Source organism: Lampetra fluviatilis, chromosome 23 (assembly GCF_964198595.1).
Source record: "Lampetra fluviatilis chromosome 23, kcLamFluv1.1, whole genome shotgun sequence".
Classification (NCBI taxonomy): Eukaryota; Metazoa; Chordata; class Hyperoartia; order Petromyzontiformes; family Petromyzontidae; genus Lampetra; species Lampetra fluviatilis.
This window is the reverse complement of record NC_136297.1, coordinates 9,807,365-9,832,253: the sequence shown is the minus strand read 5'-3', so window position 1 is coordinate 9,832,253 and position 24,889 is coordinate 9,807,365. Positions and strand designations below refer to the sequence as shown.

General features: G+C 56.1%; 1 protein-coding gene across 1 annotated transcript in view; it reads right to left on the bottom strand.

The window, feature by feature from the left end:
* Window positions 1–15,170, bottom strand: part of LOC144940872 (uncharacterized) — a 41,995-nt gene extending 26,825 nt beyond the window's left edge. Inside the window, exons 1-9 of the mRNA XM_078867365.1 lie at window positions 15,122–15,170; window positions 12,319–12,523; window positions 10,182–10,269; window positions 8,795–8,965; window positions 7,493–7,707; window positions 6,345–6,439; window positions 5,641–5,759; window positions 989–1,144; window positions 379–596 (exon numbers count right to left, since the gene is read on the bottom strand). Coding sequence (XP_078723491.1) covers window positions 379–596; window positions 989–1,144; window positions 5,641–5,759; window positions 6,345–6,439; window positions 7,493–7,707; window positions 8,795–8,965; window positions 10,182–10,269; window positions 12,319–12,523; window positions 15,122–15,170 — 1,316 coding nt within the window. The remainder of the gene's footprint in view (window positions 1–378; window positions 597–988; window positions 1,145–5,640; window positions 5,760–6,344; window positions 6,440–7,492; window positions 7,708–8,794; window positions 8,966–10,181; window positions 10,270–12,318; window positions 12,524–15,121) is intronic.
* Between the last annotated feature and the right edge of the window lie 9,719 nt (window positions 15,171–24,889).

Genomic DNA, 24,889 nt, shown 5'->3' with positions numbered 1-24,889 from the left:
ATTTGTTTTTTGGACCCAGCCCAAATGGGACCAATGAGATCACATGGCAAAATCATGCAAACGCGTCGTCACATCGCAACATCTAGCTACTCGTATACAGTTTGTCGCACAACCCATAAAATAAAATTACAAAAAATTATTGCCCATAGTTCCGATGTGAGTTTATGAATGCCTGGGCCGACTTTGAGTCACGGTCCATCACAGCAGGACAGAAAGATGGGAGACACTATAGTTGACCCCAAGGCCACCGCGAGAGGGGCCAAACTGATCGCTCGCCGCCCCTTGTCCAAACCGTGACCCTGACCCCCACGCGCCCGGCGATGATCCACGCAATTGCCCCCCCCCCCCCCCCCCCCTGTTCGCGGTCGCCCCGCTTACAAGGCCTGGAAAGCAGAGCAGTTGAACGAGGCCGGTATGGAGGCCACCTGATGGGGCTGGATGGCGACGAGGAACGGCGGAAGGCGGCGCGAGAGCCACGCGCCGCCCCACTCGGCCTCACTCAGCGTGGGGAAGCGCGGCTCCAGCAGGGCCCACACGAAGGTGAGCAGCAGGCGCTTGGAGTCGAGGTTCAGGTCGGACAGCGTCGAGGGATTGGCCTGCGTGGAAAGGCGGGTGGGGGGGGCAGCCCACGTTGAAATTATTTTGCACCGTGAAGTAAGCCGACCGTGCTACTGCAACAAATTTTAGAAGCGACCTGGCCACAAGTGACAGCTCAATGAAATGGCTTGTCGCATACAAATGTATCGCAGGCGAATACTCTAAACGCGTGAATATTGATTCTAAATGAAGAGGGAAAAACAAAAGGACCCGGAGAAATATCCACACGACCACGGGGGAAGAGAGAGAGAGAGACATGCAAACTCCCAATATACAACAGGCATCGTCAGGGTCTGGATCTAAGCCACGACTTCCTGTATTCCAGGCGAGGCGGTTAACACGTCGCCAAAACGCGAGCGAGGGGTCGGGAGCTCGAGCGGGCGTTTCTCACGGTGGCAATGAGCTTGTCCAGGAAGGTGGCCGCAGACTCGTAGGACAGCAGGGAGAGATCAAACATCTTGATGACGAGGCTTGAGTTCCCCAGGAAGCCCGGCTGGGCTGCCAGCACGGCGAGCTGCTCGGCCCCCAGGTAGCCCAGCGCTTCCAGCTGCAGGACGACGAGTGACACGAGAGCACGAAGGCGACGCTTAACGCCGCAAGGGGGTTACAGGGACTAGCAGCCCGGGGCCCCTCGGATTTCACCGAGGGGCCCGGAAATACCCGCTAAACGCTTTACGACGGCCGAAACGCAACACCGTGGCGCGCGGTTAAATCCTACAGGCGACGTGGCCCTGCGGGAGCGCGTCCCGCCCTGCCCGCCCTGTCCGCCGGCCGCTCGTTGCAGAGGTTCGCGGGTGGAATGCGGCGTGGGCCGCCCTGGTTAATACCGCGGGTGTGTTGACCGTAGCCGTAGGCCGCCGTCCGGTTCACAACGGCTGCTGCGCTTTCCGATAATTTTTCTAATTTGGGCCACGATGCTTCTCCAGCCTCACAATCGATTCCCATGCCCCTCCAACCCCACCCCCTTAGCCTCCCCCCAGCCCAACTGACGGTAAAAGTAAAAAGCCTTCGAATAATGGTCGCAGATGATGCAGGCCATAGTCTCAAAATTATTTTGCACACCAAATATCAGCGCTGGCGGCAGAGAGACCTCCATGTGTTGGGATGTCCCTCTGATGAACTCCGTAAGCGGCCATGGTGTGTGGCGTAGTGGCACGCCGTTCGCCTACAGGAGGCTACCGAGTGCTTTATTTAAAAATTTCCTGCACGGTATGCATGCCGCAGCCTGTGCCCCCCCCCCCTCCCGTCCACCCACCCTCACCCCGCCAGAAAGACCCACGGGTTGAGTGCCGCCGTCTTAGGAGGATCGCGGAGACTGGACCGCTTCAGCCCAACATTAACACTGGAACCTACGTCGCATCATAACGTCACCTTGTTAGCGCGCCGCTCAATGCCGGGGCACGAGGAGCCGCAGGCAAGCGGGGAAAGGCGGCAGCCAGGCAGTGAACCGGTGCCCGCAAGTACCCCAAGCGCTGCGGTCCCCTATATATTAAGAATGTTTTCGGCCGAGTGTTGACACGCGGGAAGAGACCGGAGCACCCGGGTGGGGGAGGGGGGACAAACGCACGCGTGCGAGGGGGCAACACTTGATCCCGTGCGGACGAGGCTAGGCGCACAGTCCACATTTTGTCGTTGTTCTTGTTGTCCTGCCGACTCCCGGGGCGAGCCGGCGTACGACGCCCCACGAGAATGGGATTCTCACGACGATTTGCACGACGATCCACCGACACCCCCCCCCCCCGCACCGCTGCCTCCACAATGCTGGATGCCAGGCCACGTGTGCGCATCACGGCCACCACGGGCGTGTTTTGGCAGCGTTGGGGGTGACATTCACGAACACGCGCGTCACGCACCACCGCCCTCTTGGCACCACCTGGGCGGACACTTCCCTTGCCCGCGGCACAACGCTTTGTGCCGCAACTTAACCTTTCCTCTCCGAACAAACAAGCAAATTGATTAAATAAATATGACACAATTGCTGACATTTGTTTTTTTGTGTATATATATATAGAATCACGGTTGCTGAGCACAGGGTGCCAAAGGCCCAAAACGCCCAGCGGCCAGCAACAAGCAGCGCCACCGTAGGTGTAACAGTGAAGAGCGGTAAGCGCGCTGCTCGAGTCGAGCGTGGCGCGGTAATAGCTCGGGGGGTGGGTGGGGGAAGAGACGATGGGAGCGGAATTCCAAACTTCCGAGGGAATTCCAGACGGGAGAGTTGTGACGGGCGGTGTGGTGCAGAGGACGCAACCGGGTACCCGATACCCGTACCCTACCCGATACCCGTTCCCTACCCGTACCCGGCCGGGTACGGGTAGGGTACGGGTATGGCCGGGTACGGGTACCCATTTGCGACCCTGGTGCGGCCGGGTACGGGCACGGGTAAGGAATCAAAACCCGTTTGCGACCTCTGGTGGTGGTGGTGGTGGTGGACGAACACGGTTGAGGCGGTTGAGACGAAACAGTCCGCGCGTCTGGCTGGCCGAGCCCCTGCTGACACGGGCAGAAGGGACCAGCGAGCGACGCCGACGAGGAACGGCGGCGTCGGTAGCCGCGGCGGCAGGGCAGCGAGCGGCTGCACGTTCGGATCATCGATCGATCACCCGAGACGCCTGTGACGTTGATCGGAACGCCAGCGCGCTCGTGCGGGTTGAGTTGCGGAGTGGAGCGGCGTGCGTGCGAGCGCGCGCGCGCCGTGTGAATTTGCTCCTCCGCTGTCGCACGCTGCGCGCTCACGCCCTCCCCTCGCTGCGGGCGGAGGCAAAATGCCTTCGAGGTGGAGGTGGCCGGCTGGCTCGAGAGGTCACAGCGCTGAGCTCGCACCACTCAGAACCCGGGGTTCGAACGCCAGCCTCTCGGCCACGTGTCTTCTCAACTGTAACTGAGCCAGCCCCCCCCCGCTGAGATAACCTGGGTTTGAATCCAGAAAAAACCTAAGAATATGAATTTGAATCCAGGTTTCAGCTGCCCAAACCTGGCTGAGTTGTGATGAAGCTGTAGTGAGCTTGTGGCCCCGTTGCTAATGACTGCACACCACAAAAATGCATCGCGTTCAATTTGGTTTTGCATTTTGCCGCAGGGGGGCAGGTGAGCGATGGGTTGAGTGGGGCGGCATGGTTAGGGTCGTGGGGGACAGGTGAGTGGGGCAGCAGGGTTATGTTCGTGGGGTATTGGTGAGTGGTAGCGGTGAGTGGGACAGCAGGGTTCGGGTCGTGGGATATCGGTGAGTGGTAGTGGTGAGTGGGGCAGCAGGGTTTGGGTCGTGGGGTATCGGTGAGTGGTAGTGGTGAGTGGTAGCGGTGAGTGGTAGTGGTGAGTGATGAGTGGTAGTGGTGAGTGGGGCGGCAGGGTTAGGGTCTTGGGGCATGGGTGAGTGGTAACGGTGAGTGGTAGCGGTGAGTGGTGAGTGGTAGTGGTGAGTGGTAGCGGTGAGTGGTGAGTGGTAGTGGTGAGTGGTAGCGGTGAGTGGTGAGTGGTAGCGGTGAGTGGCAGCAGTGAGTGGTAGTGGTGAGTGGTAGTGGTGAGTGGTGAGTGGTAACGGTGAGTGGTGAGTGGTGAGTGGTAGCGGTGAGTGGTAGTGGTGAGTGGTGAGTGTCTGAGTGGTAGCGGTGAGTGGCAGCAGTGAGTGGTAGCGGTGAGTGGTAGTGGTGAGTGGTAGTGGTGAGTGGTAGTGGTGAGTGGTGAGTGGTAGCGGTGAGTGGTAGTGGTGAGTGGTAGCGGTGAGTGGTAGTGGTGAGTGGTAGTGGTGAGTGGTGAGTGGTAGCGGTGAGTGGTAGCGGTGAGTGGTAGCGGTGAGTGGCAGCGGTGAGTGGTAGTGGTGAGTGGTAGTGGTGAGTGGTAGTGGTGAGTGGTGAGTGGTGAGTGGTAGCGGTGAGTGGTAGCGGTGAGTGGTAGCGGTGAGTGGTAGCGGTGAGTGGTAGCGGTGAGTGGTAGCGGTGAGTGGTAGCGGTGAGTGGTAGCGGTGAGTGGTAGCGGTGAGTGGTAGTGGTGAGTGGTGAGTGGTGAGTGGTAGTGGTGAGTGGTAGCGGTGAGTGGTAGCGGTGAGTGGTGAGTGGTAGCGGTGAGTGGTAGTGGTGAGTGGTGAGTGGTAGTGGTGAGTGGTAGCGGTGAGTGGTGAGTGGTAGTGGTGAGTGGTAGCGGTGAGTGGTGAGTGGTAGTGGTGAGTGGTAGTGGTGAGTGGTGAGTGGTAGTGGTGAGTGGTAGTGGTGAGTGGTGAGTGGTAGCGGTGAGTGGTAGTGGTGAGTGGTGAGTGGTAGCGGTGAGTGGTAGTGGTGAGTGGTGAGTGGTAGTGGTGAGTGGTAGCGGTGAGTGGTAGTGGTGAGTGGTAGCGGTGAGTGGTAGCGGTGAGTGGTAGTGGTGAGTGGTGAGTGGTGAGTGGTAGTGGTGAGTGGTAGCGGTGAGTGGTAGTGGTGAGTGGTGAGTGGTAGCGGTGAGTGGTAGTGGTGAGTGGTGAGTGGTAGTGGTGAGTGGTAGCGGTGAGTGGTAGTGGTGAGTGGTAGCGGTGAGTGGTAGTGGTGAGTGGTAGCGGTGAGTGGTAGTGGTGAGTGGTGAGTGGTGAGTGGTGAGTGGTAGCGGTGAGTGGTAGCGGTGAGTGGTAGCGGTGAGTGGTGAGTGGTGAGTGGTGAGTGGTGAGTGGTAGCGGTGAGTGGTAGCGGTGAGTGGTAGCGGTGAGTGGTGAGTGGTAGTGGTGAGTGGTGAGTGGTGAGTGGTGAGTGGTAGTGGTGAGTGGTGAGTGGTGAGTGGTGAGTGGTAACGGTGAGTGGTAGCGGTGAGTGGTAGCGGTGAGTGGTGAGTGGTAGCGGTGAGTGGTAGCGGTGAGTGGTGAGTGGTAGTGGTGAGTGGTAGCGGTGAGTGGTAGCGGTGAGTGGTAGTGGTGAGTGGTGAGTGGTAGCGGTGAGTGGTAGTGGTGAGTGGTGAGTGGTGAGTGGTGAGTGGTAGCGGTGAGTGGTAGCGGTGAGTGGTGAGTGGTAGCGGTGAGTGGTAGCGGTGAGTGGTGAGTGGTAGTGGTGAGTGGTAGTGGGTGACGACAGTGGGGGCAGCGCTCACTGGCTGGAACGTGGGCAGCAGGCGGCTCAGCTCCGCCAGCTCGGCCTGCTCCCGGAAGAAGCCGAGATGGACGCGCAGAAGCTCCTCGCTGGACACGGCGATGCTGCACCTGGCGGAAACTGACACGGGGTCACACCGGGGTTAAGCAAGGTCACGCCGAGGTTGTGTAAGGTCACAGCGGTTCACACGCGGTGGGGGAGGGGGGGAGTGTCACACCGGGGTTAAGCAAGGTCACGCCGAGGTCGTGTAAGGTCACAGCGGTTAACACGCGGTGGGGAGCGGGGGAAGGGTCACACCGGCGTTAAGCAAGGTCACGCCGAGGTCGTGCAAGGTCACAGCAGTTAACACGCGGTGGGGGTGGTGGTGGGGGGACTGACACGTGGACATGCGGTGTCACGCGGGGAATTACCCGCGGGGTTATGAGAGGGGTCACCCAAAAGGGCAACGCGGGGTCACGAGGAGGTCACCTGGCGTCACGAACACGTTACGTGTGTGTGTGTGTTGAACTTCTGTCGCACCGTACGTAGCCAACCGCGCCCGCGTACGAAGTTCTACTCGGGGCGAAGAAGCTCCCGGGGGCGTGGAGCGGAACGTCGTGCCTTGAGGCCGAGCGTCACGCGGCTGCCCCCCGATTTCCCCGCTGAGCTGAGTGGTCATCGGGGTCCCCGGGGCAAAGGGGATCAAGGGGGACCTGCGGCACGAACCCGTGGGCTGGTAGAACTGCAGGCTCATGTTGACCACGGCCCTGCGCACGTCCATGTCCAGGCCGCTGTAGACCTTGCGGCTGAACGCTCCCACTCTGCGGCACAAAGTAGGTGTGCGTGTGTGTGGTGTGTGTGTGGTGTGTGTGTAGTGTGTAGTGTGTGTGTGGTGTGTGTGGTGTGTGTGTGGTGTGAGTGGCGTGTGTGGTGTGTGTGCGTGTGTGTGCGTGTGGTGTGTGTGGTGTGTGCGCGTGTGTGGTGTGTGTGTAGTGTGTGTGCGTGTGTGTGTGGTGTGAGTGCGTGTGTGTGGATACATCCTTTAATCAATGAGGCCGGTCTTCTAACGGGCAAGTCCCAAATGGCAACCCCGACTTGTTAATGGGATTATTTGCGACACCGTGTCAGCAGTTGGTGCACAAACAACAAACAACAACAATAACAAAAAACGCAACACGTCTGTCAAATACCTTTGTTGAGAACACTGCGGCCTTGAAAGGAAAAATATATCGTAGGGATATTTGATATATATGTATAGGATTTAGCCCTTAATGTGATTATTGTGCAGCATTCGTGAGATGAAATCAGCACGAATGACACTAGAAAAAAAAAATCAAAAAATTCATTTATTACGTTAATTTCTATAAGTGGAGGCTCGTCCGCCAGCAATGGCATGAGGAAGCAATTACAGGGCTGCATCTTTGCCTCATCGATTAGGTCAGGTAAAGTTCCCGCCGTAGGCTAAGAGATGTCAACTCCCTCGCCTGGTACGCAGGAGGTCGTGGGTTCGATCTCGACCCTGACGTCTGCTGTGTATTTGGAGTTTGCGGTGTCTCCCTCCCCTCTCTCTCCCTGTGGTCGCGTGGATTTTTCTCCGGGTCCCCCCAGTATTTCCCTCCACATTTAGAATCAACGTCGCACGTTTCAGGGCATTTGGCCGTTGTACGTTTCCACGCGATAACGCCGCTAATTTCGCGGCGCTATCATTTGCGCTGGCCAGGGTCGCTTCTGAAGAAGAGCTACATAGAGCAGCTCGGTGGGGGGGTGGGGTGGGGGGGCCTTACCCGGTGAAATACACAAAAAAACTGTTTGGTAGTAGCTTGTTTTAGTTTAAACACTATAAACAATGGCACGTGTCCAGCCGAGGCCCTCACATGGTGGCGAACTTGCTGCAGCTGACGGCGAGGGGCACCGACAGGGCCGTGTCCGCGTCAAGGCCGGGCAGGAGCGGCCCCAGTTGGCTCGCGTTGAACCACCGCGCCACGTCGGCGTCGCCGAGGGCCGTCACGTTGACGCGGAGGACGGCCCAGGCGCCCTGCAGGAGGCCCCTGCTCTCCGGGACGCCCAGCCGCAGTAGGCTGTTCACCACCTGAGTGAGAGTGGGTTTGTCGGTGGGCGGTTAGGCGAGAGAAAACTAAAGCACAAAGAGCAGCGACCCCCCCCCCCTTCACTGCACCCCCCCCCCCCCAAGTAGGTTCAAGAGGTTGTCGGATTCGTGAATCCATTACGGGCGAATTGAATGTCAGCTCAGATTCAAATTGTAATAAATGTGTAGTGAATGTCACTGTGTGGTGCCGGGCTTACGAAGCCACGGCGGATGATTTGTTGGCATTACGTGTAGCCCCCTTACTGGGCGTAGTACCACCAGCCCTAGCGGCGCTTGGGTGAGCGCTGGTCAGCGCGGAGGCACCACGTACAGTGTGCGGTGAGGGCTCCCGGTGAGGGAGCGAGAGAGAGTGTCAGCCAGCCAGGGTTACGTTGGGGCATGATACGCCGGTTGACCTGCCGACACGTGACCGGATGATATTGGAGGGGGGCCACCGGTGGACGGGGGCCGCTGGGCGGTCACGTGGTCTAAAAGAGCTCTCGGGAGCCTTCGGGAAAGAGCTCGAGAGATCTAGAAGGTGGGCGGGGTGAGGGGCGGAGCCAGCCCCAGCCCGGGCCGATATAACGGGGGCCCCGTGAGGGGCTCGGGGTTCTTCGTGTTGCTGGTGAAGAAGATCCACGTCGGGTAAAAGAAGCCTCTAGCCACGCAGTCCGGGACCCAGCTTGTGGTCCGGGAAAGCGAACCGTGTCTAGTTCTGCCGTAGCGTGGCTAGATGGGCGTTCAACACCCGAGTGTAGGTTGCGTTATGTTATGTTGGTGAAATATCTCCCAGTGATTATTGGTTACATGACAGATGGAATCAGGACCGGTTCAAATCATCGTCACCGGCGTTGGCCGTGAGCGGGAATCGAACTTGGGTAGCCGGGTTCGTAGGGCAGTGCGCTCACCGCTCCACTCACAGACACGCACACACTCACACCTGCTGGGTGATGAGAATCATCCCCAACCTTTGATTTAAAATACAGAGGGGGGGGGTGGAGTGCGTCTTGAAATCTGGACAATATGCTAGTTATCGGTAGTTATCGGTGTATCGCAGCAAGGTTCAGTGACACGCGACGCGGACTCGAACCTCATTATTGAAGCTTTTGAGGAAGTCGGAGAGTGGTCCCAGTGAGTAGCTGGGCTCCTGCGGCTTCAGGCGGGACACGAGCTCCCGCAGGGCGGGGGGGTCCCGCAGGAGGCCGGCGCTCGCCACCACCTTGCCCAGGGTGTCACTGCTCACCTGCGCCAGCACGGAGTCCTGGGGGGGAGTTGTGGGGGGGGGGGGGGGCACGGGAGGTGGTGGAGGGGGAGTTGGACACGGGGAGGAGAGGAGGTGGATTGGGACACGGGGAGGTGGAGAGGGACACGGGGAGGGGGACACGGGGGAGAGGTGGAGAGGGACACGGGGAGGAGATGAGGAGGAGGAGGAGAGGGACACGGGGAGGTGGAGAGGGACACGGGGAGGGGGACACGGGGAGGGGGACACGGGGGAGAGGTGGAGAGGGACACGGGGAGGGGGACACGGGGAGGGGGACACGGGGAGGGGGACACGGGGGAGAGGTGGAGAGGGACACGGGGAGGGGGACACGGGGAGGGGGACACGGGGGAGAGGTGGAGAGGGACACGGGGAGGAGATGAGGAGGAGGAGGAGAGGGACACGGGGAGGTGGAGAGGGACACGGGGAGGAGGAGAGGGACACGGGGAGGGGGACACGGGGGAGAGGTTGAGAGGGACACGGGGAGGAGATGAGGAGGAGGAGGAGAGGGACACGGGGAGGAGGAGAGGGACACGGGCAGTAGGAGAGGGACACGAGGAGGAATTGGAAAGGGGCAGCAGCTGGGGGTTCAGTGATGTCACAGAATGAACCGGCTCTGCTGCTCTAAATCGCTCAGCCCCCAGGGTGCCTTGCGCTGCGCGTGGGGACTCCGCGTCCACAGGCGAGCACGAGACGGAACGTTGCGACGGGCCACGTGGTTGCGCGAGATGGATGGTGACGACACCGGGCTGTGAGGGATGGCGATGGTGTGGATGGCACTTTATCCAGCAGCGGATAGCTCTACCTGTCAACCCCTTATCAGTGCCCTACCTTATTACAGACCAAATCAGACCGTATTGGTCACCCCCGTGCCTCTTATAAATCTCAACGTTCATCCTACAGTCCCATCATCGCAAAGGAGAAATACAACAATTTTTTTTATACTCAACTTCCCTGTACAAGAATACTGGTAAACCGCATGGGTTGATTTAACATGTAGTTGTAGGCTTTCGCGACCAATATCCTCCATAATACGGGTTTATGTTTTTTTGGGTTAGATCGCGTAAATATAAATGCGTCGTTAAACCCGCCACCTGTAATTTCTATGCATTCATTAATCACCCCCCCCCCCCCGCTATTTACGCGATCTAACCAAAACAACTCCTGCATTCTTACACATGGGTTGACACGGTAGGGGATAGACCGTGGCCACACTCACGGAGAGACAGGCGAACTCCCGTGCCGAGAAGGCCCTGAGCGTTGACACGCTCGGATGCCCCCCGGTGATGAGCGCGCTGAGGCTGCTTCTGGCACACGGACAGCACACACGGCCAGGGTCAGGCCTCGGGGTCAGGGTTAAGGTTCGAGTTAGGGTCAGCGTTAAGGTTAGCGTGAGGGTTTGAGTTAGGGGAAAGGTGAGTGGTTAGCGTTAGAGTCGGAGTCGTGATCAGGGTCAGAGTTGGGGTCAGAGTTCGGGGTTAGGTTTAGGGTTAAGGTTAGGCATTTAGGGTCAGCCTTAGGGTCAAGGTTCAGGTCAAAGATAACCTTAGGGGTTATATTTCGATTTAAAGCTTTCGTGACTGCAGGGATTCATCTTCTTGGTTCTTTCGGTAAAGTCACGACAGACCTGTTCTTCACCTGAGGACGGCTGCTTGCGTTGTGGCCGAAACGTCGTGAGAATTATTTTATTATGTTTTATTTTTATTATTTTATTATTTCCATTCTACGTGACTTTACCGAAAGAACCAAGAAGACTTAGGGGTTATGTTCAACAACAGGGTTAAGATCAGACCACGTGCGGTGGTGCACATCTGCGATCGAGTGCGCCGGAGGCAAGGGTTGGTGGGTCACAGTCGCTGTCTGTGAAACGCGCCGACCCGCTCGGCAGTAAGGCGGCGTGAGGAATTGAGTCAGAGCCACTTGGATTCGTGAATCCGTCTGTGTGGACCTGTGAGTACTCTCCCCTGGCCGCCCGTGGTGCGGTGTTCTCCAGCCATTCCACGCAGCACGAAACGACAACCCCGTGTCGTGAGAAAAACAAAATTAGGAACTGCGCCAAGCATCTCAACGCGGGATCCTCCCGAGAAGCGGTCTTGAGACTCGGTGCGGCTTGCCTGCAATCGATAAACCAGGGCCGGACGAAGGTTCGTGTAGGCACTTCTGCTTCGAGGACCTTCAGTGATAACTTCTACAGCTGCCACTGCTGCTGGTCCAATATTACTACCGCCGCTGCCACTCGCAGAGAGCGACATTGGTCGTGTCAGCTGATTCTAGATTTGAAGCTTTCGTGACTGCAAGGATTCATATTGTTAGGTTATTTCGGTAAAGTCACGTGACTTTGCCGAAAAAACCTAACAATGTGTCAGCTGATCTTTAATTGTTCTTTCGGCCTGCGGCGGAGTTAAAGGGCTTCTGTGGTGTGGACTTGGGGATCATGGGGACAGCATTTGAGTGCTTTGTTGTTTTGTTTCGTGTTGTTTATGAATGCCTAGCGTTGGTAGATAACACAGTTGTATCACTGTCACGGGAAGGACAATAACATGACGGGGTTTGTCGTAATGAGAACACCGTCTTCTCAGAGGTCACTCGCAACAGCCCCACACAGCGGGATTTTCACGAGACGCCACCGCACTCGCTAAAGCTGATTTTTTTTAAAATATAAAACTGTCTCTTGCCCTGCTCTCTATTAACAATGAGATTGTGCGGGAAGGGGGGGGGGGTACCATTTGAAGATGTTGTTTGCTGATTTTGCAATAAAACAAATCTCGAAAACGTAATCTCCGGTGTCAATTTCTCTCTCACCTTATGAAAAAAAAACATTGACATGACCCTGCCTCTCGCTATATATAAATACATATGTTTTTGTTATTCAAGAAGATATCCTGGTAAAAACTAATTGTTATCATACAAATCGACAAAAAACATGGTCACATTTTTTTCGTAGTCCCTAAGCACAATGCCGACTGTGCCTACTGGATATTACGGCCCTGAGATTTAAAAAAACTAATTACAAAGTTACTATGACTGCGTTTAGCGTAGAGCAGTGGGCGCAATGGTTCACACACTGCACTATGGACCTGGTCACCAGAGTTCTATTCCAGGCCACGGCTAACATCACGTGGCAATCTTGATTTGAAGCTTTCGTGACTGCAGTAATCCATACTCATGTGGCAAGTGCTGTCATTAAATCTGAATCTGGCATGTTACCCCATCACACCCAACCCGCACTGACCGGCGTGGTGAAGTATGGTCAAACATCATGTTATAATTATTCTAAGTAAGGATGTCGTATATAGATGATGATGATGATCACGTGTCGTGAGATGTGTGATGATGCTGGTCTCTGCGTCACTCACGTGTCCACAGCGGTGCAGTTGAACACACCTGGGGGGTAGGGGGCGGGGTGGAGGTTGTGAAACACGGGGGGGGGTGGAGTTGTCAACTGCGTTCTGTGCTCTTGTAGTAGGTTCAAATTAGGTGCACACACACGCAACTTGGAGGCAACACTATTTATTAAACGGTAAATAATATAACACTCTACATGAGGTGGTGACCACCTTCCTCAACTCACTAACACTCTGGAACACGACACAGACTGGACCAGGCAGGCAACGGCCTGCCTGGCCCAGGACGACGACTCGGGACTTGACGACCGATGATGTCTTCACTTTGGAGTCCAGTACAACAGCAGCCTCGCTCTGCGTTCACACCACGCTTATATTTGGTTTGGCGTGGCTGGCTCCGCCCCGGCGTGGCTGGCTCTCTTCAGGCCACGCCTCCCTTCCCAGGACACGCCTCACTTCCCCCACCTCTGGGAGGGTCCGGATCCCTCCACCACGTGACCCCCCAGGCACCCCCTTGGGGCCCCCAGCCTTCGTACGGGCCGACACAGTAGTGACCTTTCTCTGTCACTACACTCTTAAGGAATAGCACAGATGCCGAGCCAGTGCGCATTCCCCATTCCCACGGCGGGGCCCAGTCTGTCTACGCATTTCTAATCAACACAATGTATCCATCCACTTCCCTGCACCACGCGTTATCAGCGATGGAGGAGATGACGCTTGCAATCGATGATGATGATGATGAAGAATAGAATGATGGTGTCGATGTTAACTAGAATGATGACGATTGTTATAACGATGGCGATGACGATGGTTATTAGACGATGATTCGAATTGTCGCCGATGTATTTTATACAACGATGATGACGACGACGAGGAAAATTATGATTGTTTGGGAGCTCCCCCGTTGTCTAGACTCAAGGAGTAAAATTATCCCGTGTCGGAGTAAAGATCGTGGTGTGGACGAGAGAGGAGGAGGAGGCTGTGTTTGAATGAAGGCCGTGGTGAGCGAGCGGTGGTGAGGAGGACGGGTCACTCACCCGTACTGGGCTGAGACTTGGGCCACACCGACACAGACAGGGAGAGAGGGAGACATCAACCAGAGCAGCGGTCAGAGTGGGGGGTACTGCCTGGGTACCCGAGTCTCATCAGCAGTCTCTCATCACCACCACCACCATCACCAACCCTCCACCACCACCTTCCCATCAACACCTTCCCATCACCATCACCGCCACCATTACCAACCCTCCATCATCACCTTCCTATAACCATAACCACCACCATCACCACCACCATCACCACCTACCCATCACCACCTTCCCATCACCACCATCACCAACCATCCACCACGACCATCGCCCACCATCTATCTACCAACACCTTCCCATCACCCATCACCATGCCATCACTGGGCTATGCACGTAAGCATTTTAGCATTGCACAGCCCCCTTGCCAAGCAACGGCTGGATTAAGACCGCCTCCCCACGCTGTGTCCGTCGGTCATGGGGGGGGGGGGTGCTAGTTTTTGACCATACTTCACCGCGGTGGTCATTGCGGGTTGATGAAGGCGGGGGGGAGGGGAGATAGGATAGGGGGGTGGTGATTCCGCATGCAGATGTCACTCACCACTGATGGCAAGCCGTGGCTGGAATTGGAACTTAGGGCGGCACGTTCAGAGCGCCCTCATTCCACATGCAACATCGTGCCAGCGTTCCACGTTTACTCGGCAGCGCGCTAACCGCTGCGCCACCGGTCCCTGACCCCCATCGATTACTCCTATTCTTGCCATTACATTTACACCCGCACCGCGTGCACAGGTGTAAGGCGAGGCGGTTCCTTACCTGGCCACGCACGAATATTGTCCCTGAACGAGATAAAGACAAAGACACCCGGTTAGCCCTGGACTGCCGAGGAGGGGGGAGTGGGTCAAGCGTCATCTTAGCAATGCATGACGCTCGTGCGATCGGGGTTATGTGGCCGGCGTAACACCAGCGCCCGGCCGCCTTTGTCTCACCAGTGCCGATGCTAAAAAAAATACGAGGTTTGAAACATGTTTTTTTGCCGCTGATTTCATAGCGCGTTGAACCCCGCCACCCGCGCCACCACTATAAGAACAGCAGAAGCGGTGTGCGTCGACTGACCGAGATGACTGACTGATGCACCAGCTGTGACCCCCACCGAGATGACTGACTGATGCACCAGCTGTGACCCCCACCAAGATGACTGACAGATGCATCAGCTGTGACCCCCACCGAGATGACTGACAGATGCACCAGCTGTGACCCCCACCGAGATGACTGACAGAGACACCAGCTGTGACCCCTACCGAGATGACTGACTGATGCATCAGCTGTGACCCCCACCGAGATGACTGACAGATGCACCAGCTGTGACCCCCACCGAGATGACTGACAGATGCACCAGCTGTAAGCCCCACCGAGATGACTGACAGAGACACCAGCTGTGACCCCCACCGAGATGACTGACAGATGCACCAGCTGTGACCACTACTGAGATGACTGACAGAGACACCAGCTGTGCCAACAGACACACGCAAATACAAAGATTCCCCACCCCGATAGGCCTCAGTGCTGCTGTCCACGTACAGCCCAGTGTGGGATGTGCTTATTTTAGGCTGAGTATACCTAGGGGAGCCTCGGGCCATGATCATACAGATATAGCAATTGCAATCGGTAACGATGAAAAGCATGATGGCCTATGGTCTCACACGGAGACAGCTGTAGACAGCTGTCGAGCGCTGGTCTCACGTGGAGACAGCTGTGGAGGTGTGGAGGTGTACGGAGACCCTGGTCCTCACCTGGAGAAGGAAGCAGCAGCAGGAGCAGCGGCGCGAGACGCAGCCCCATCGTTCCCCTTCGCGAGACGACGCCGACGAATTGACGGTCCGATTGGCGGACCAAAGGCCAACCTCGCCCGGTCACTGCTCAGGCACTGTCCCCTCCGCGTGGCTCGCTCGGCACCACATGGCAAACGGCCGTGACCGGCTCTTGATCGAGTCGGGTCAGTGGGGGGATGGGGGAGAGTTCCTTGATTCCAATTTGATGAGCGGCACGAGCTGCCCCGAGTTTCTAAGTCCGTGCAACAACAACAACAAGAAAAAAATACAAAGATCCCCCGTGTAGCCTGTAACAGACTGTTGGGGGCAAGTGCTGTTAGCGAGCACACACACCACACAATGACCCCCCCCCCCCAAGACCGAACTCCACCGACCGCTCACCCAGCCAGCGACCACACGAGCGAACCGGTGATGAAGACGCGACGGGGAAATGCAGAGAGCGCCCCCCCTCTTCTCCCCCCGCCCCCCCCTCTCCTCCCTCCCCCCGCCCCCCCTCTCCTCCCCCCGCCCCCCGAGGAGAGTCGCTCGCCCACTCGAGACTCGCGACGCGAGCAAAAATCTGCTCGGTGCGCGAGGCGAGGAAATAAATAATGAAACGGGGTTAGAAAATGTGCATCGGACGCCCCTGGGGAAGGAGTGGTGGGGCCGGGGAGGTAGGGGGGAGGGGAAGAGAGGGGTGGGGAGGGAGGGGGGGGGATGAAGGGTGGGAAGGGGGGTTCTTGGGGGAGTAGACCAGCTCTCACCTGGAGACAGGTGTAGAGGTGTGGAGACCAGCTCCCACCTCTGGACAGGTGTAGAGGTGGAGGGAGATGCTCTCACCTGTGGACAGGTGTAGAGGTGGAGGGAGATGCTCTCACCTGGGAACAGGTGTAGAGGTGGAGGGAGACGCTCTCACCTGGGGACAGGTGTAGAGGTGGAGGGAGACGCCCTCACCTGGGGACAGGTGTAGAGGTGGAGGGAGATGTTCCCACCTGGGGACAGGTGTAGAGGTGGAGACCAGCTCTCAGCTGTGGACAGGTGTAGAGGTGGAGGGAGACGCTCTCACCTGTGGACAGGTGTAGAGGTGGAGGGAGACGCTCTCATTTGGGGACAGGTGTAGAGGTGGAGGGAGACGCTCTCACCTGTGGACAGGTGTAGAGGTGGAGGGAGACGCTCTCATTTGGGGACAGGTGTAGAGGTGGAGGGAAACGCTCTCATTTGGGGACAGGTGTAGAGGTGGAGGGAGATGCTCTCACCTGGGGACAGGTGTAGAGGTGGAGGGAGACGCTCTCGCCTGGGGACAGGTGTAGAGGTGGAGGGAGATGCTCTCACCTGGGGACAGGTGTAGAGGTGGAGGGAGACGCTCTCACCTGGGGACAGGTGTAGAGGTGGAGGGAGACGCTCTCACCTGGGGACAGGTGTAGAGGTGGAGGGAGACGCTCTCATCTGGGGACAGGTGTACAGGTGGAGGGAGACGCTCTCATCTGGGGACAGGTGTAGAGGTGGAGGGAGACGCTCTCACCTGGGGACAGGTGTAGAGGTGGAGGGAGATGCTCTCACCTGGGGACAGGTGTAGAGGTGGAGGGAGATGCTCTCACCTGGGGACAGGTGTAGAGGTGTGGAGACCAGCTCTCGCCTGGGGACAGGTGTAGAGGTGGAGGGAGATGCTCTCACCTGGGGACAGGTGTAGAGGTGGAGGGAGATGCTCTCCCCTGTGGACAGGTATAGAGGTGGAGGGAGATGCTCCCACCTGGGGACAGGTGTAGAGGTGGAGAGTCATGCAACTCAGCTGGAGTCAGGCCTCTCCACCTGAATCCAGGTGCGAACAGGTGCGAAGCCCTTCGCCTCAAGCGACATCACGTGGTGTGAGGATATTCAGACGCCCTGCTGGGTGACACCACGTTCTGCTGCACTGGATTGTCAGCATTGCCGTCATAGCTACTCGGGGTGTGACGACGTCATTGTCAAAAGCAGTTGGGAGCAAAATCTGAAAAGGCCGGGAGGTGCTTGCAATCACAGGGACAGGAAGAGGGACACGCGCTAGGGAGAGGCGTCACGTTGACTACATCATCATCGTCGTCGTCGTCATCATCGACGATCATCACAATCAGTGATGATCAATCCACCGCGGGATGAAGGCGTTCCCCGAGAACGTCGTCATCTCTGATGGGGCTCTGCGTCGGTGGCAGTCGACCTGGATCCTGCGCACGAGATGACTCCATCGCACACGTCTCATTGCTTGATCAAGTGATGTCCTCTCAAGACGCGCCTCGCTCCTTGGCTTCCCACTCCATCGCTGTCCATCACCATTCCTGACCGTCATTGATCCCTTTTGGCCACGTGGCCACGTTTATCGACGGCTGTAACTGTCTGTCACTTGCGATTTGTTCTCCCCAGTTTAGCGCGTCGCAGGCTTTCGCGCCCAATATTATTCAAAATAAAGGGGTTTTTTTTGTTTGGGTTAGATCGCGTAAGTATGAATGTGCCGTGACCCTCCACCACCCGACACAACCAATTAGCAAGAGATCTGTCACGTTAACAAAACGCCAATTAGTGACTACTTCAGCCCACCGGTGTGTTGGAGAGCAAATCCACAACATTTACAATCTGAGCACCGTGACGTCTCGCCGGTAATTACATCAACCAGCATCATCGGGCGATTTGCCAGAATAGCGAAGCCGTCCGCCTGCTTCCGGCCTTAAATAGAGCAACAGGAGAAGATCGTCACTGAACCCAATCAGCTGCAGAGATCTCCCCAGTGGCGATGTTGACACGCCGTACCAGATATTAGTGTGAGGTTCAGGACCGATAAAGACAATCGTCACTGGCGTTGGCCGTGAGCGGGAATTTAATTCGGGGCTCCGGGTTCGTAGTGCAGCACAGCTAACCGCTCCACTACCGCTGAAAGCTGATCTCACCTGGGGACAGGTGTAGAAGTGGAGAGACCAGCTCTCACCTGGGGACAGGTGTAGAGGTGGAGAGACCAGCTCTCACCTGGGGACAGGTGTAGAGGTGGAGAGACCAGCTCTCACCTGGGGACAGGTGTAGAGGTGGAGAGACCAGCTCTCACCTGGGGACAGGTGTAGAGGTGGAGAGACCAGCTCTCACCTGGGGACAGGTGTAGAGGTGGAGAGACCAGCTCTCACCTGGAAACAGGTGTAGAGGTGGAGAGACCAGCTCTCACCTGGGGACAGGTGTAGAGGTGGAGAGATCAGCTCTCACCTGGGGACAGGTGTTTGAGAGCTAACCGCTCCACTACCGCCCCCCGACATCACCTACACACACACACAGCCACCACGTGCACCGCTAACGCAAGCAAGACACGTGTTGTGTGTGTGTGTCTACGCGTCGTGTCACTCGGGTAGCGAGTGGCCCAGTCGCTCTGACCCACGTCCCCTGTGGCTGTGCCCCCCCCCCACCTTGCCGCACGAGGCCAATGAAACTCGTGGGGCAGGGGGCACCGGCGGACACGAGAGGGCTTGGCGCAAAGAAGTTCGGGGGCGAGGCGTCGCTCGCCGCGCAAAGGGCAAGGGGAGAAGACGCCACGCGCATCGCTCTGCACGTAATGCCACGGCGCGCACGAAAACCCAAGACGCGAATATCCCCGCACCCTCCCCCACCCCCCCTTTTGTAGCCTTTCCGGGCAGACTGCTGCCCGGTGGGTGGCCAGCACCACGCCCGTCCGTCCGTCCGCATTTGTCTCCCCCAGCGCCGCCTTCATGCAACACCACAGCGCGTTCCGAGGTCCGAGGCGACCCCCGGGTTACGCGCGCCCAAGGGATCGATTGACAATTCGGCATCGGGTTTTGTCAGCAAGCGGGAATCGAATTCAAATCGCCGGGTTCGTAACGCGGCGCGCGCTGACCACCGCGGTGCACTGCCGATGCCTATAGAGGATATGTAAAGGCAAAGGTCACCCGTGTAGCCTGCGACAGGCTGGTGGGGCAAGTGCTGTTAGCGAGTATAGCACCTATGAAGGCCGGCACGGCACACGAGGGGGTGGGTGGCCAACGCCACGCCCGGCCGCCTTTGTCTCCCCCAGTGGTGATGTTTACACACCGCACCAGGTACTCATTTGAGGCCGAGTCAAGCTTGTATATATAAATACAAAGATCTCCCGTATAGCCTCAACAGACTGTTTGGGCAAGTGCTGTTAGCGAGTAGCACCTATGAAGGCCGGAACGTCACTCGAGGGGGTGGGTGGCCAGCATTGACAACAACAACAACCGCCATTCGCCACTAAGTGGCGGTGACGTCACCACGACGCTTGTGCCAGGCCAAGTGCACCTTGACATCCATATACACACACGTGGAGTGACATCGCGGCCACCACGTGGATGTGGGTGCAGTACCGGCCCTAGAGGGGCTCGGTGAGCGCTGACTGGCAGCGCTGGATGGCACCATGCTCTGCGTGCAGTGCCGACCCCTACAGGATAGGGTGTGAGAGTGCCGGCCACGGGATTGGGGTGACTAAGGGCCATGGCACTCTGGTTGACCCCGAAGAACACGTGACCGGTAAAGTCTACACAGGGCCCCCCAGGTGGGGGCTTGGGGTGGTCACGTGTCAGGGTCGAGATCCTGCTCGAGGGTTCTCGAAGGTGGGCGTGGCTAAGGGCGGAGCCAGCCACGCCGCGGAGGATATAAGCCGGGTCCCCCAGAGGGACCGGCTGATGTTGTTCATCCTGAAGGAATCTTCGTCTACGTCCTACAGAGTCTCCAACACGTGGACCCGGACCCAAGCTGGGGTCCGGGTCCATTGTAGGGAGTCACTGTATAATTGGCGCAGCTCTAGCCTGGTGGTCCACCACCATAGGTGAATGTGTTAAGGGGAAGTTACCCCTTTGTGTTGGTATTAATACATGTGTTGCCTCCAAAGAGTATGTCTGGGACTCCGTTGAACTCACTACACACACACTATACTTGTGATCAAAATAATTCGCGTGGCTATGTATTGGGCCCCTCATGTAACGGGTGTTTTTTTTTGGAGGGGTCCCCTCCAATAGGAATGTTATTGGGGGGGGGGGTATGAGAATCGCACTCTCAAAACTCGGATACAGGGCGCAGTGCAAAGTTGTCAATCGGATATCTCCACGCTGTCCACGTAACGAATGGAACGTGGCCAAGGCAGGCCGAGTTGACGTCTTGTTACAGCGACGATTGTGGGATTCCAGAATGGGCTGGCGTGATTTTCAGTGCATCGTGATGTGTTTGTTTTCTTTTCACGGTAGTTGTCTTTTAAATCGCTTTAATAATGTGGATGTAATACACACGATGCACGATAGAAAGCGCTATACAAATCACATTGCATGCCGTCATTGCCCCAAAATGTGGCCTTCATGGAAATAACGGGGTTTTATTCAAACGTAATGAGGGCGCGTGATGTTAACTACCTCGCCTGGTACACAGTAGGTCGTGGGTTCGATCCCGGTCTTGACGCCTGCTGCTGTATATTTGGAGTTTACGTGTCTCTCTCCCCGTGGTCACGTGGGTATTTCTCCGGGTCCTCCGGGTTCTCTCTCCACGTTTAGAATCAACATCACGCGTTCAGAGTATTCGGCTGCTGCACATTTCCACGCGATATGCCACTTCGTTGAGCCATCATTTGTGGCAAGGTCGTCTCTGAACACAAACTGTATCGCTAAGTGGGCCTCACCTGGTCAAATAACATCGTAAACCAAAATAGAAATCGTAATTACTGGGGCACCCCAAACTCTAAATCAGCCCAATATTTCTAGGAGACACATTGTGTACTCGGATGCACGTGTGCCCACACGCATACTGCCCAAATACGAAGACGCCCCCCCCCCCCCGTATAGCCTTCACAAGACTGTTGGGGTAAATGCTGTTGGCAAGCACCTATGAAGGCCGGCACGGCACACGAGAGGGTGGCCGCTTTTGTCTCCTTCGAGGCAATGTTTACACACCGCACTAGGTACTCATTTGAGGCTGAGTCGACCTAGGAGAGGCCCAGGACCGGTTCAGATAATCGCCACTGGTGTTGGCCGTGAGCGGGAATCGAACCCGGGTTGCCAGGTTCATAGCGCAGTGTAGCGCTAACCGCTACACGACAGCAAATCGTCGAATTTCCGTACCGCCAGCACTCACTCACACACACTCACCCGTCGTGAACCGCAGGGACAGAATGCTTTTTGATTCACCCCTCTTCTCCACATTTTATTAGTTTGCATATTTTTTTTTATTGTTGTTGTTGTCGTCGTTTCAAAGTGGCAGGAGCAGATGTCGACATCCACCACAAACCAAACCCGCGCTCGCGCGCACGATCATCACATTCGATCGGAATGCGAATCTAAAACACGTCACAATCATAACATTTCATATATATATAGATTTGATTTTGCTCTCCCTCCCACCCACGCACCGTCACATAACACCTATATGTATATCTATACAGAGGCTAGTCGCGCACACGTTCGATGTTGACGACGAATATCAAAAGACCAGTACTCAACAAACGCCTGCACTCCCCAACAGCGGTGCGTGCATCCCGTGGCTGGCTACACAAGAGGTGGGTGTAATCGAAAAAGCATCGGGGTGTTTTTTTGCGAATAAACCGCGTTCCTTCACGAGAAACGCATCGGTTGTGGTTTCAATGTCAACAGCTCTTCACCGGTGGCGCGAACCGGTGGCTCGAGCGACGACACGTCACTGCAGATTTGTCGAAGTGAACCGATTACAGTACTTTAACAAAAAGGTAACCCTCCCCCCACCACCACCAACATTTGACATGCCATCTTCGCCCCTATTATAGGTATGGCTTGTAAATGTACAAGCTTTTTTTAATAACACGTCCACCTGTCCATGCATGCCCCTTACTCCAGATAATATGCAGTCGACTAAAAAAATACTTCACTGCCCCTTCACCAATTCAGCACTGGCCGAGAGGGCCCCGCCACACCGGACGGAACGTGTGGCACATTTGACAATACTTCACCACGCTGGTCAGTGAAGGTTGGTGAAGGCGGGGGGGAGCATCGCGCAGAAGAATTCTGCTGCACTGCCCTCTGCTGCCCATAACGTAGATTGCAAGTAGCGAGTCAAACATTCTGGTCGGTGAATAGGGTGGGCGGAGGAAAGTCGATTCAGCCATTCATGTGCTTGGCGTGAGGATCAAAACGCCAGGCACCGCCGTTGGAAAGAATACAATGCTCGCCGTTGTACAACGAGATTTGGCCACTGGCAAGAGAATGTGGAATTTCCACCACCGGTCCGGTGAGCCACCTGTGGAAAAGGACAACGCCTCGGTCTACATTGGTTTTGTATCTGCAATGTACGTGAGCAAAGGCGTGGGTGCCACCTACACGGGGTTCACGAAACCAGCCACAGCTAACCCGAATCAACCCGGCGTTTAACGTAGAGAGCGGCCCAGCATCCCAATGTTCTCAGGCGATGCACAGTATCGATGCAACCAAATCACGACTCCTTCACACGTCGGATCCTCCCCGCGTATTGCCTGGCACTGACGGGCGAAACACCGATGGCTCCGCAAACAAAAAAACATTTCTGCAGCCAATCAGAAACGGCGAACAAATAAAATCACCAACACCAAACCTCTACTCTCGCTCGTCTATTTTACGATTTATAAAAGCCCCGTGGGACCCAAACCGATCGCGATTGGCGTCAGCCGTATTTTTCACTGCCGTGCTCGCCGCAACACCCCGGTGGTGGTGCAGCAGTCACTTGAACCACATCCCTTCAGACTTTAGAGGACGAACGCCATTCACGTCCCACAGCCTCCCCTCTCACCACCACCACCCCGAGCAAGAACACCATCGTTGAGGCTGTATCCGCTAACGTGAGCAAAACAAAAAAAAAACCCGAATCCCGACCGGAGCAAAACGCAGTTATGGACTGCCATCAACGGTGAAGTTGAAATACCTCAAAAGATTGGTTGTGTTCCTTGGCATTCCCAGAAATAAAATAAAAAAAATCTGTAAACCCGATGACTGTACTCGAGAAGATAACGCGTGCTTTGCCTCCGATTACACACGCTCTGTGTGACCGCATCAGCGATGCACGATCGACATCCACGAGGGGGCAGGAGTATGGACGGACAACGATTGCGGAGACACTGAGATGACGACAAGGGGACGACAGTGGAAGAGATGCGAAGCGTTGGATACAAACACGTGCGTTTCCAGTTATACCGTTCGACTTTAAACACGACACAAACCTATGGAGTCTTCATATTTTATTCTAGCGAAGCGCAGGAGATGAGAAAAACAAAACAAATTGCAACGCAAATCCGCTGCCGCTATACACACTGGTCTTCGGCACACCCCCCCCCCCCACAACGTTGTCACAGGAGTTGTTTGACCATACTTCACCATGCCGATACGTGCGGGTTGGTAAAGGGGGGGTGGGAGGGGTGTGCACAAGACCAGTGGCCATATCTCACTCAACACTGGCGTCAGCCATGACTGGGAAGAAGACTCAAGGTCGCTGGTTTCAAAACACAGTAACGAACGTACCATCCGCGCCCTTTATCAAAAAAAATAACTTACATCGTACGTGATGACTTCGTTGAACGCACTTTGGCCGAAGCGAATGAGCAGGATTTGTATGCGTGCAGGTGAAATAATTTCCTCGTACTTCTAACTGTAAACCATGCGAGCAGCAGGTGACGGGACACTACGAAACGATGAATGCAGAGAGAGATAATCGAGACACGCGTACATATGCACGGAGAGAGAGGACCTTGCACGACCACGACCGGTACTCACAGCACCACCACCACCACCACCAATCACGAAGACGACGACACGGCACGACTCACAACCACGCCAGCAAGAACACGGCTCCACGGGGAGGAGACCAGCAAGGGGGGTGGGGGGGGGACTGCCACTGACGGACGAACACCACAACATCACCACACGGGGCAGCCGGTAACGCGCACACCGTGCTACGCAAGTGACCCTGCAAAATTCTGAAATAAGCGGCCAAAAAGACTGAAAAGGTCTTACGCTGCAACGGGGAAGGAAGGGCAATTGGTGTTGGGGCACAGCACTTTAGCCAATCAAACGTTAGGCATACCCACTATCACTAGAACCATCCCTAACCAACCAGCAAATGTAGTAGCTATTACTTACCAAATTCCGACCCAACTCGCTAGGCAATCTCCATTTTATAGTTCTCCCAATTACCACAATCCTACCCAACGACAAGTACTGCACTATTCATCCTCCCAATTACTCCCATCCTACCCAACCAGCCACGAGCACGAGCCCAATCCACCTAGCCAACCATACACCAAGTCGTAATCCTCCAGCTCTACCACACCTTACTCAAGTAGATACTTGTATTAGTGCCTCAACCCCACCCCCCATTAACCACAATCCTACCCAACTAGCTGCTGGTAGTGTGCTCGATCAATCCCTACCCAACTGGCCATCCGGCCACGATCCTCCTCCCCCCCCCCACTGACCCCCAATCTCGGTGCTTCACCAGCAGATCTTTCACATTTTTGTTTTCCGCTTTTCAATTTTGGTGTTCACAACGCCACCTGCATAGCACGTGAGTCCGGGCTGCCGCATTGTACACACAAGAAACTCTTACAACCGCCCGCCTGCACATTCTAAAGTGCACTCACACAAGAAACATTTATACCCACAAAGCAAACCAAAAAAAATGCACTTAAGAGAATAATTCGCACGTACCAGATGTGAGGTTATGCCCCTGGTCGTATTTTAAAGATGGCACGTGGACACACACAGGTTCTACTTCATCAATCTA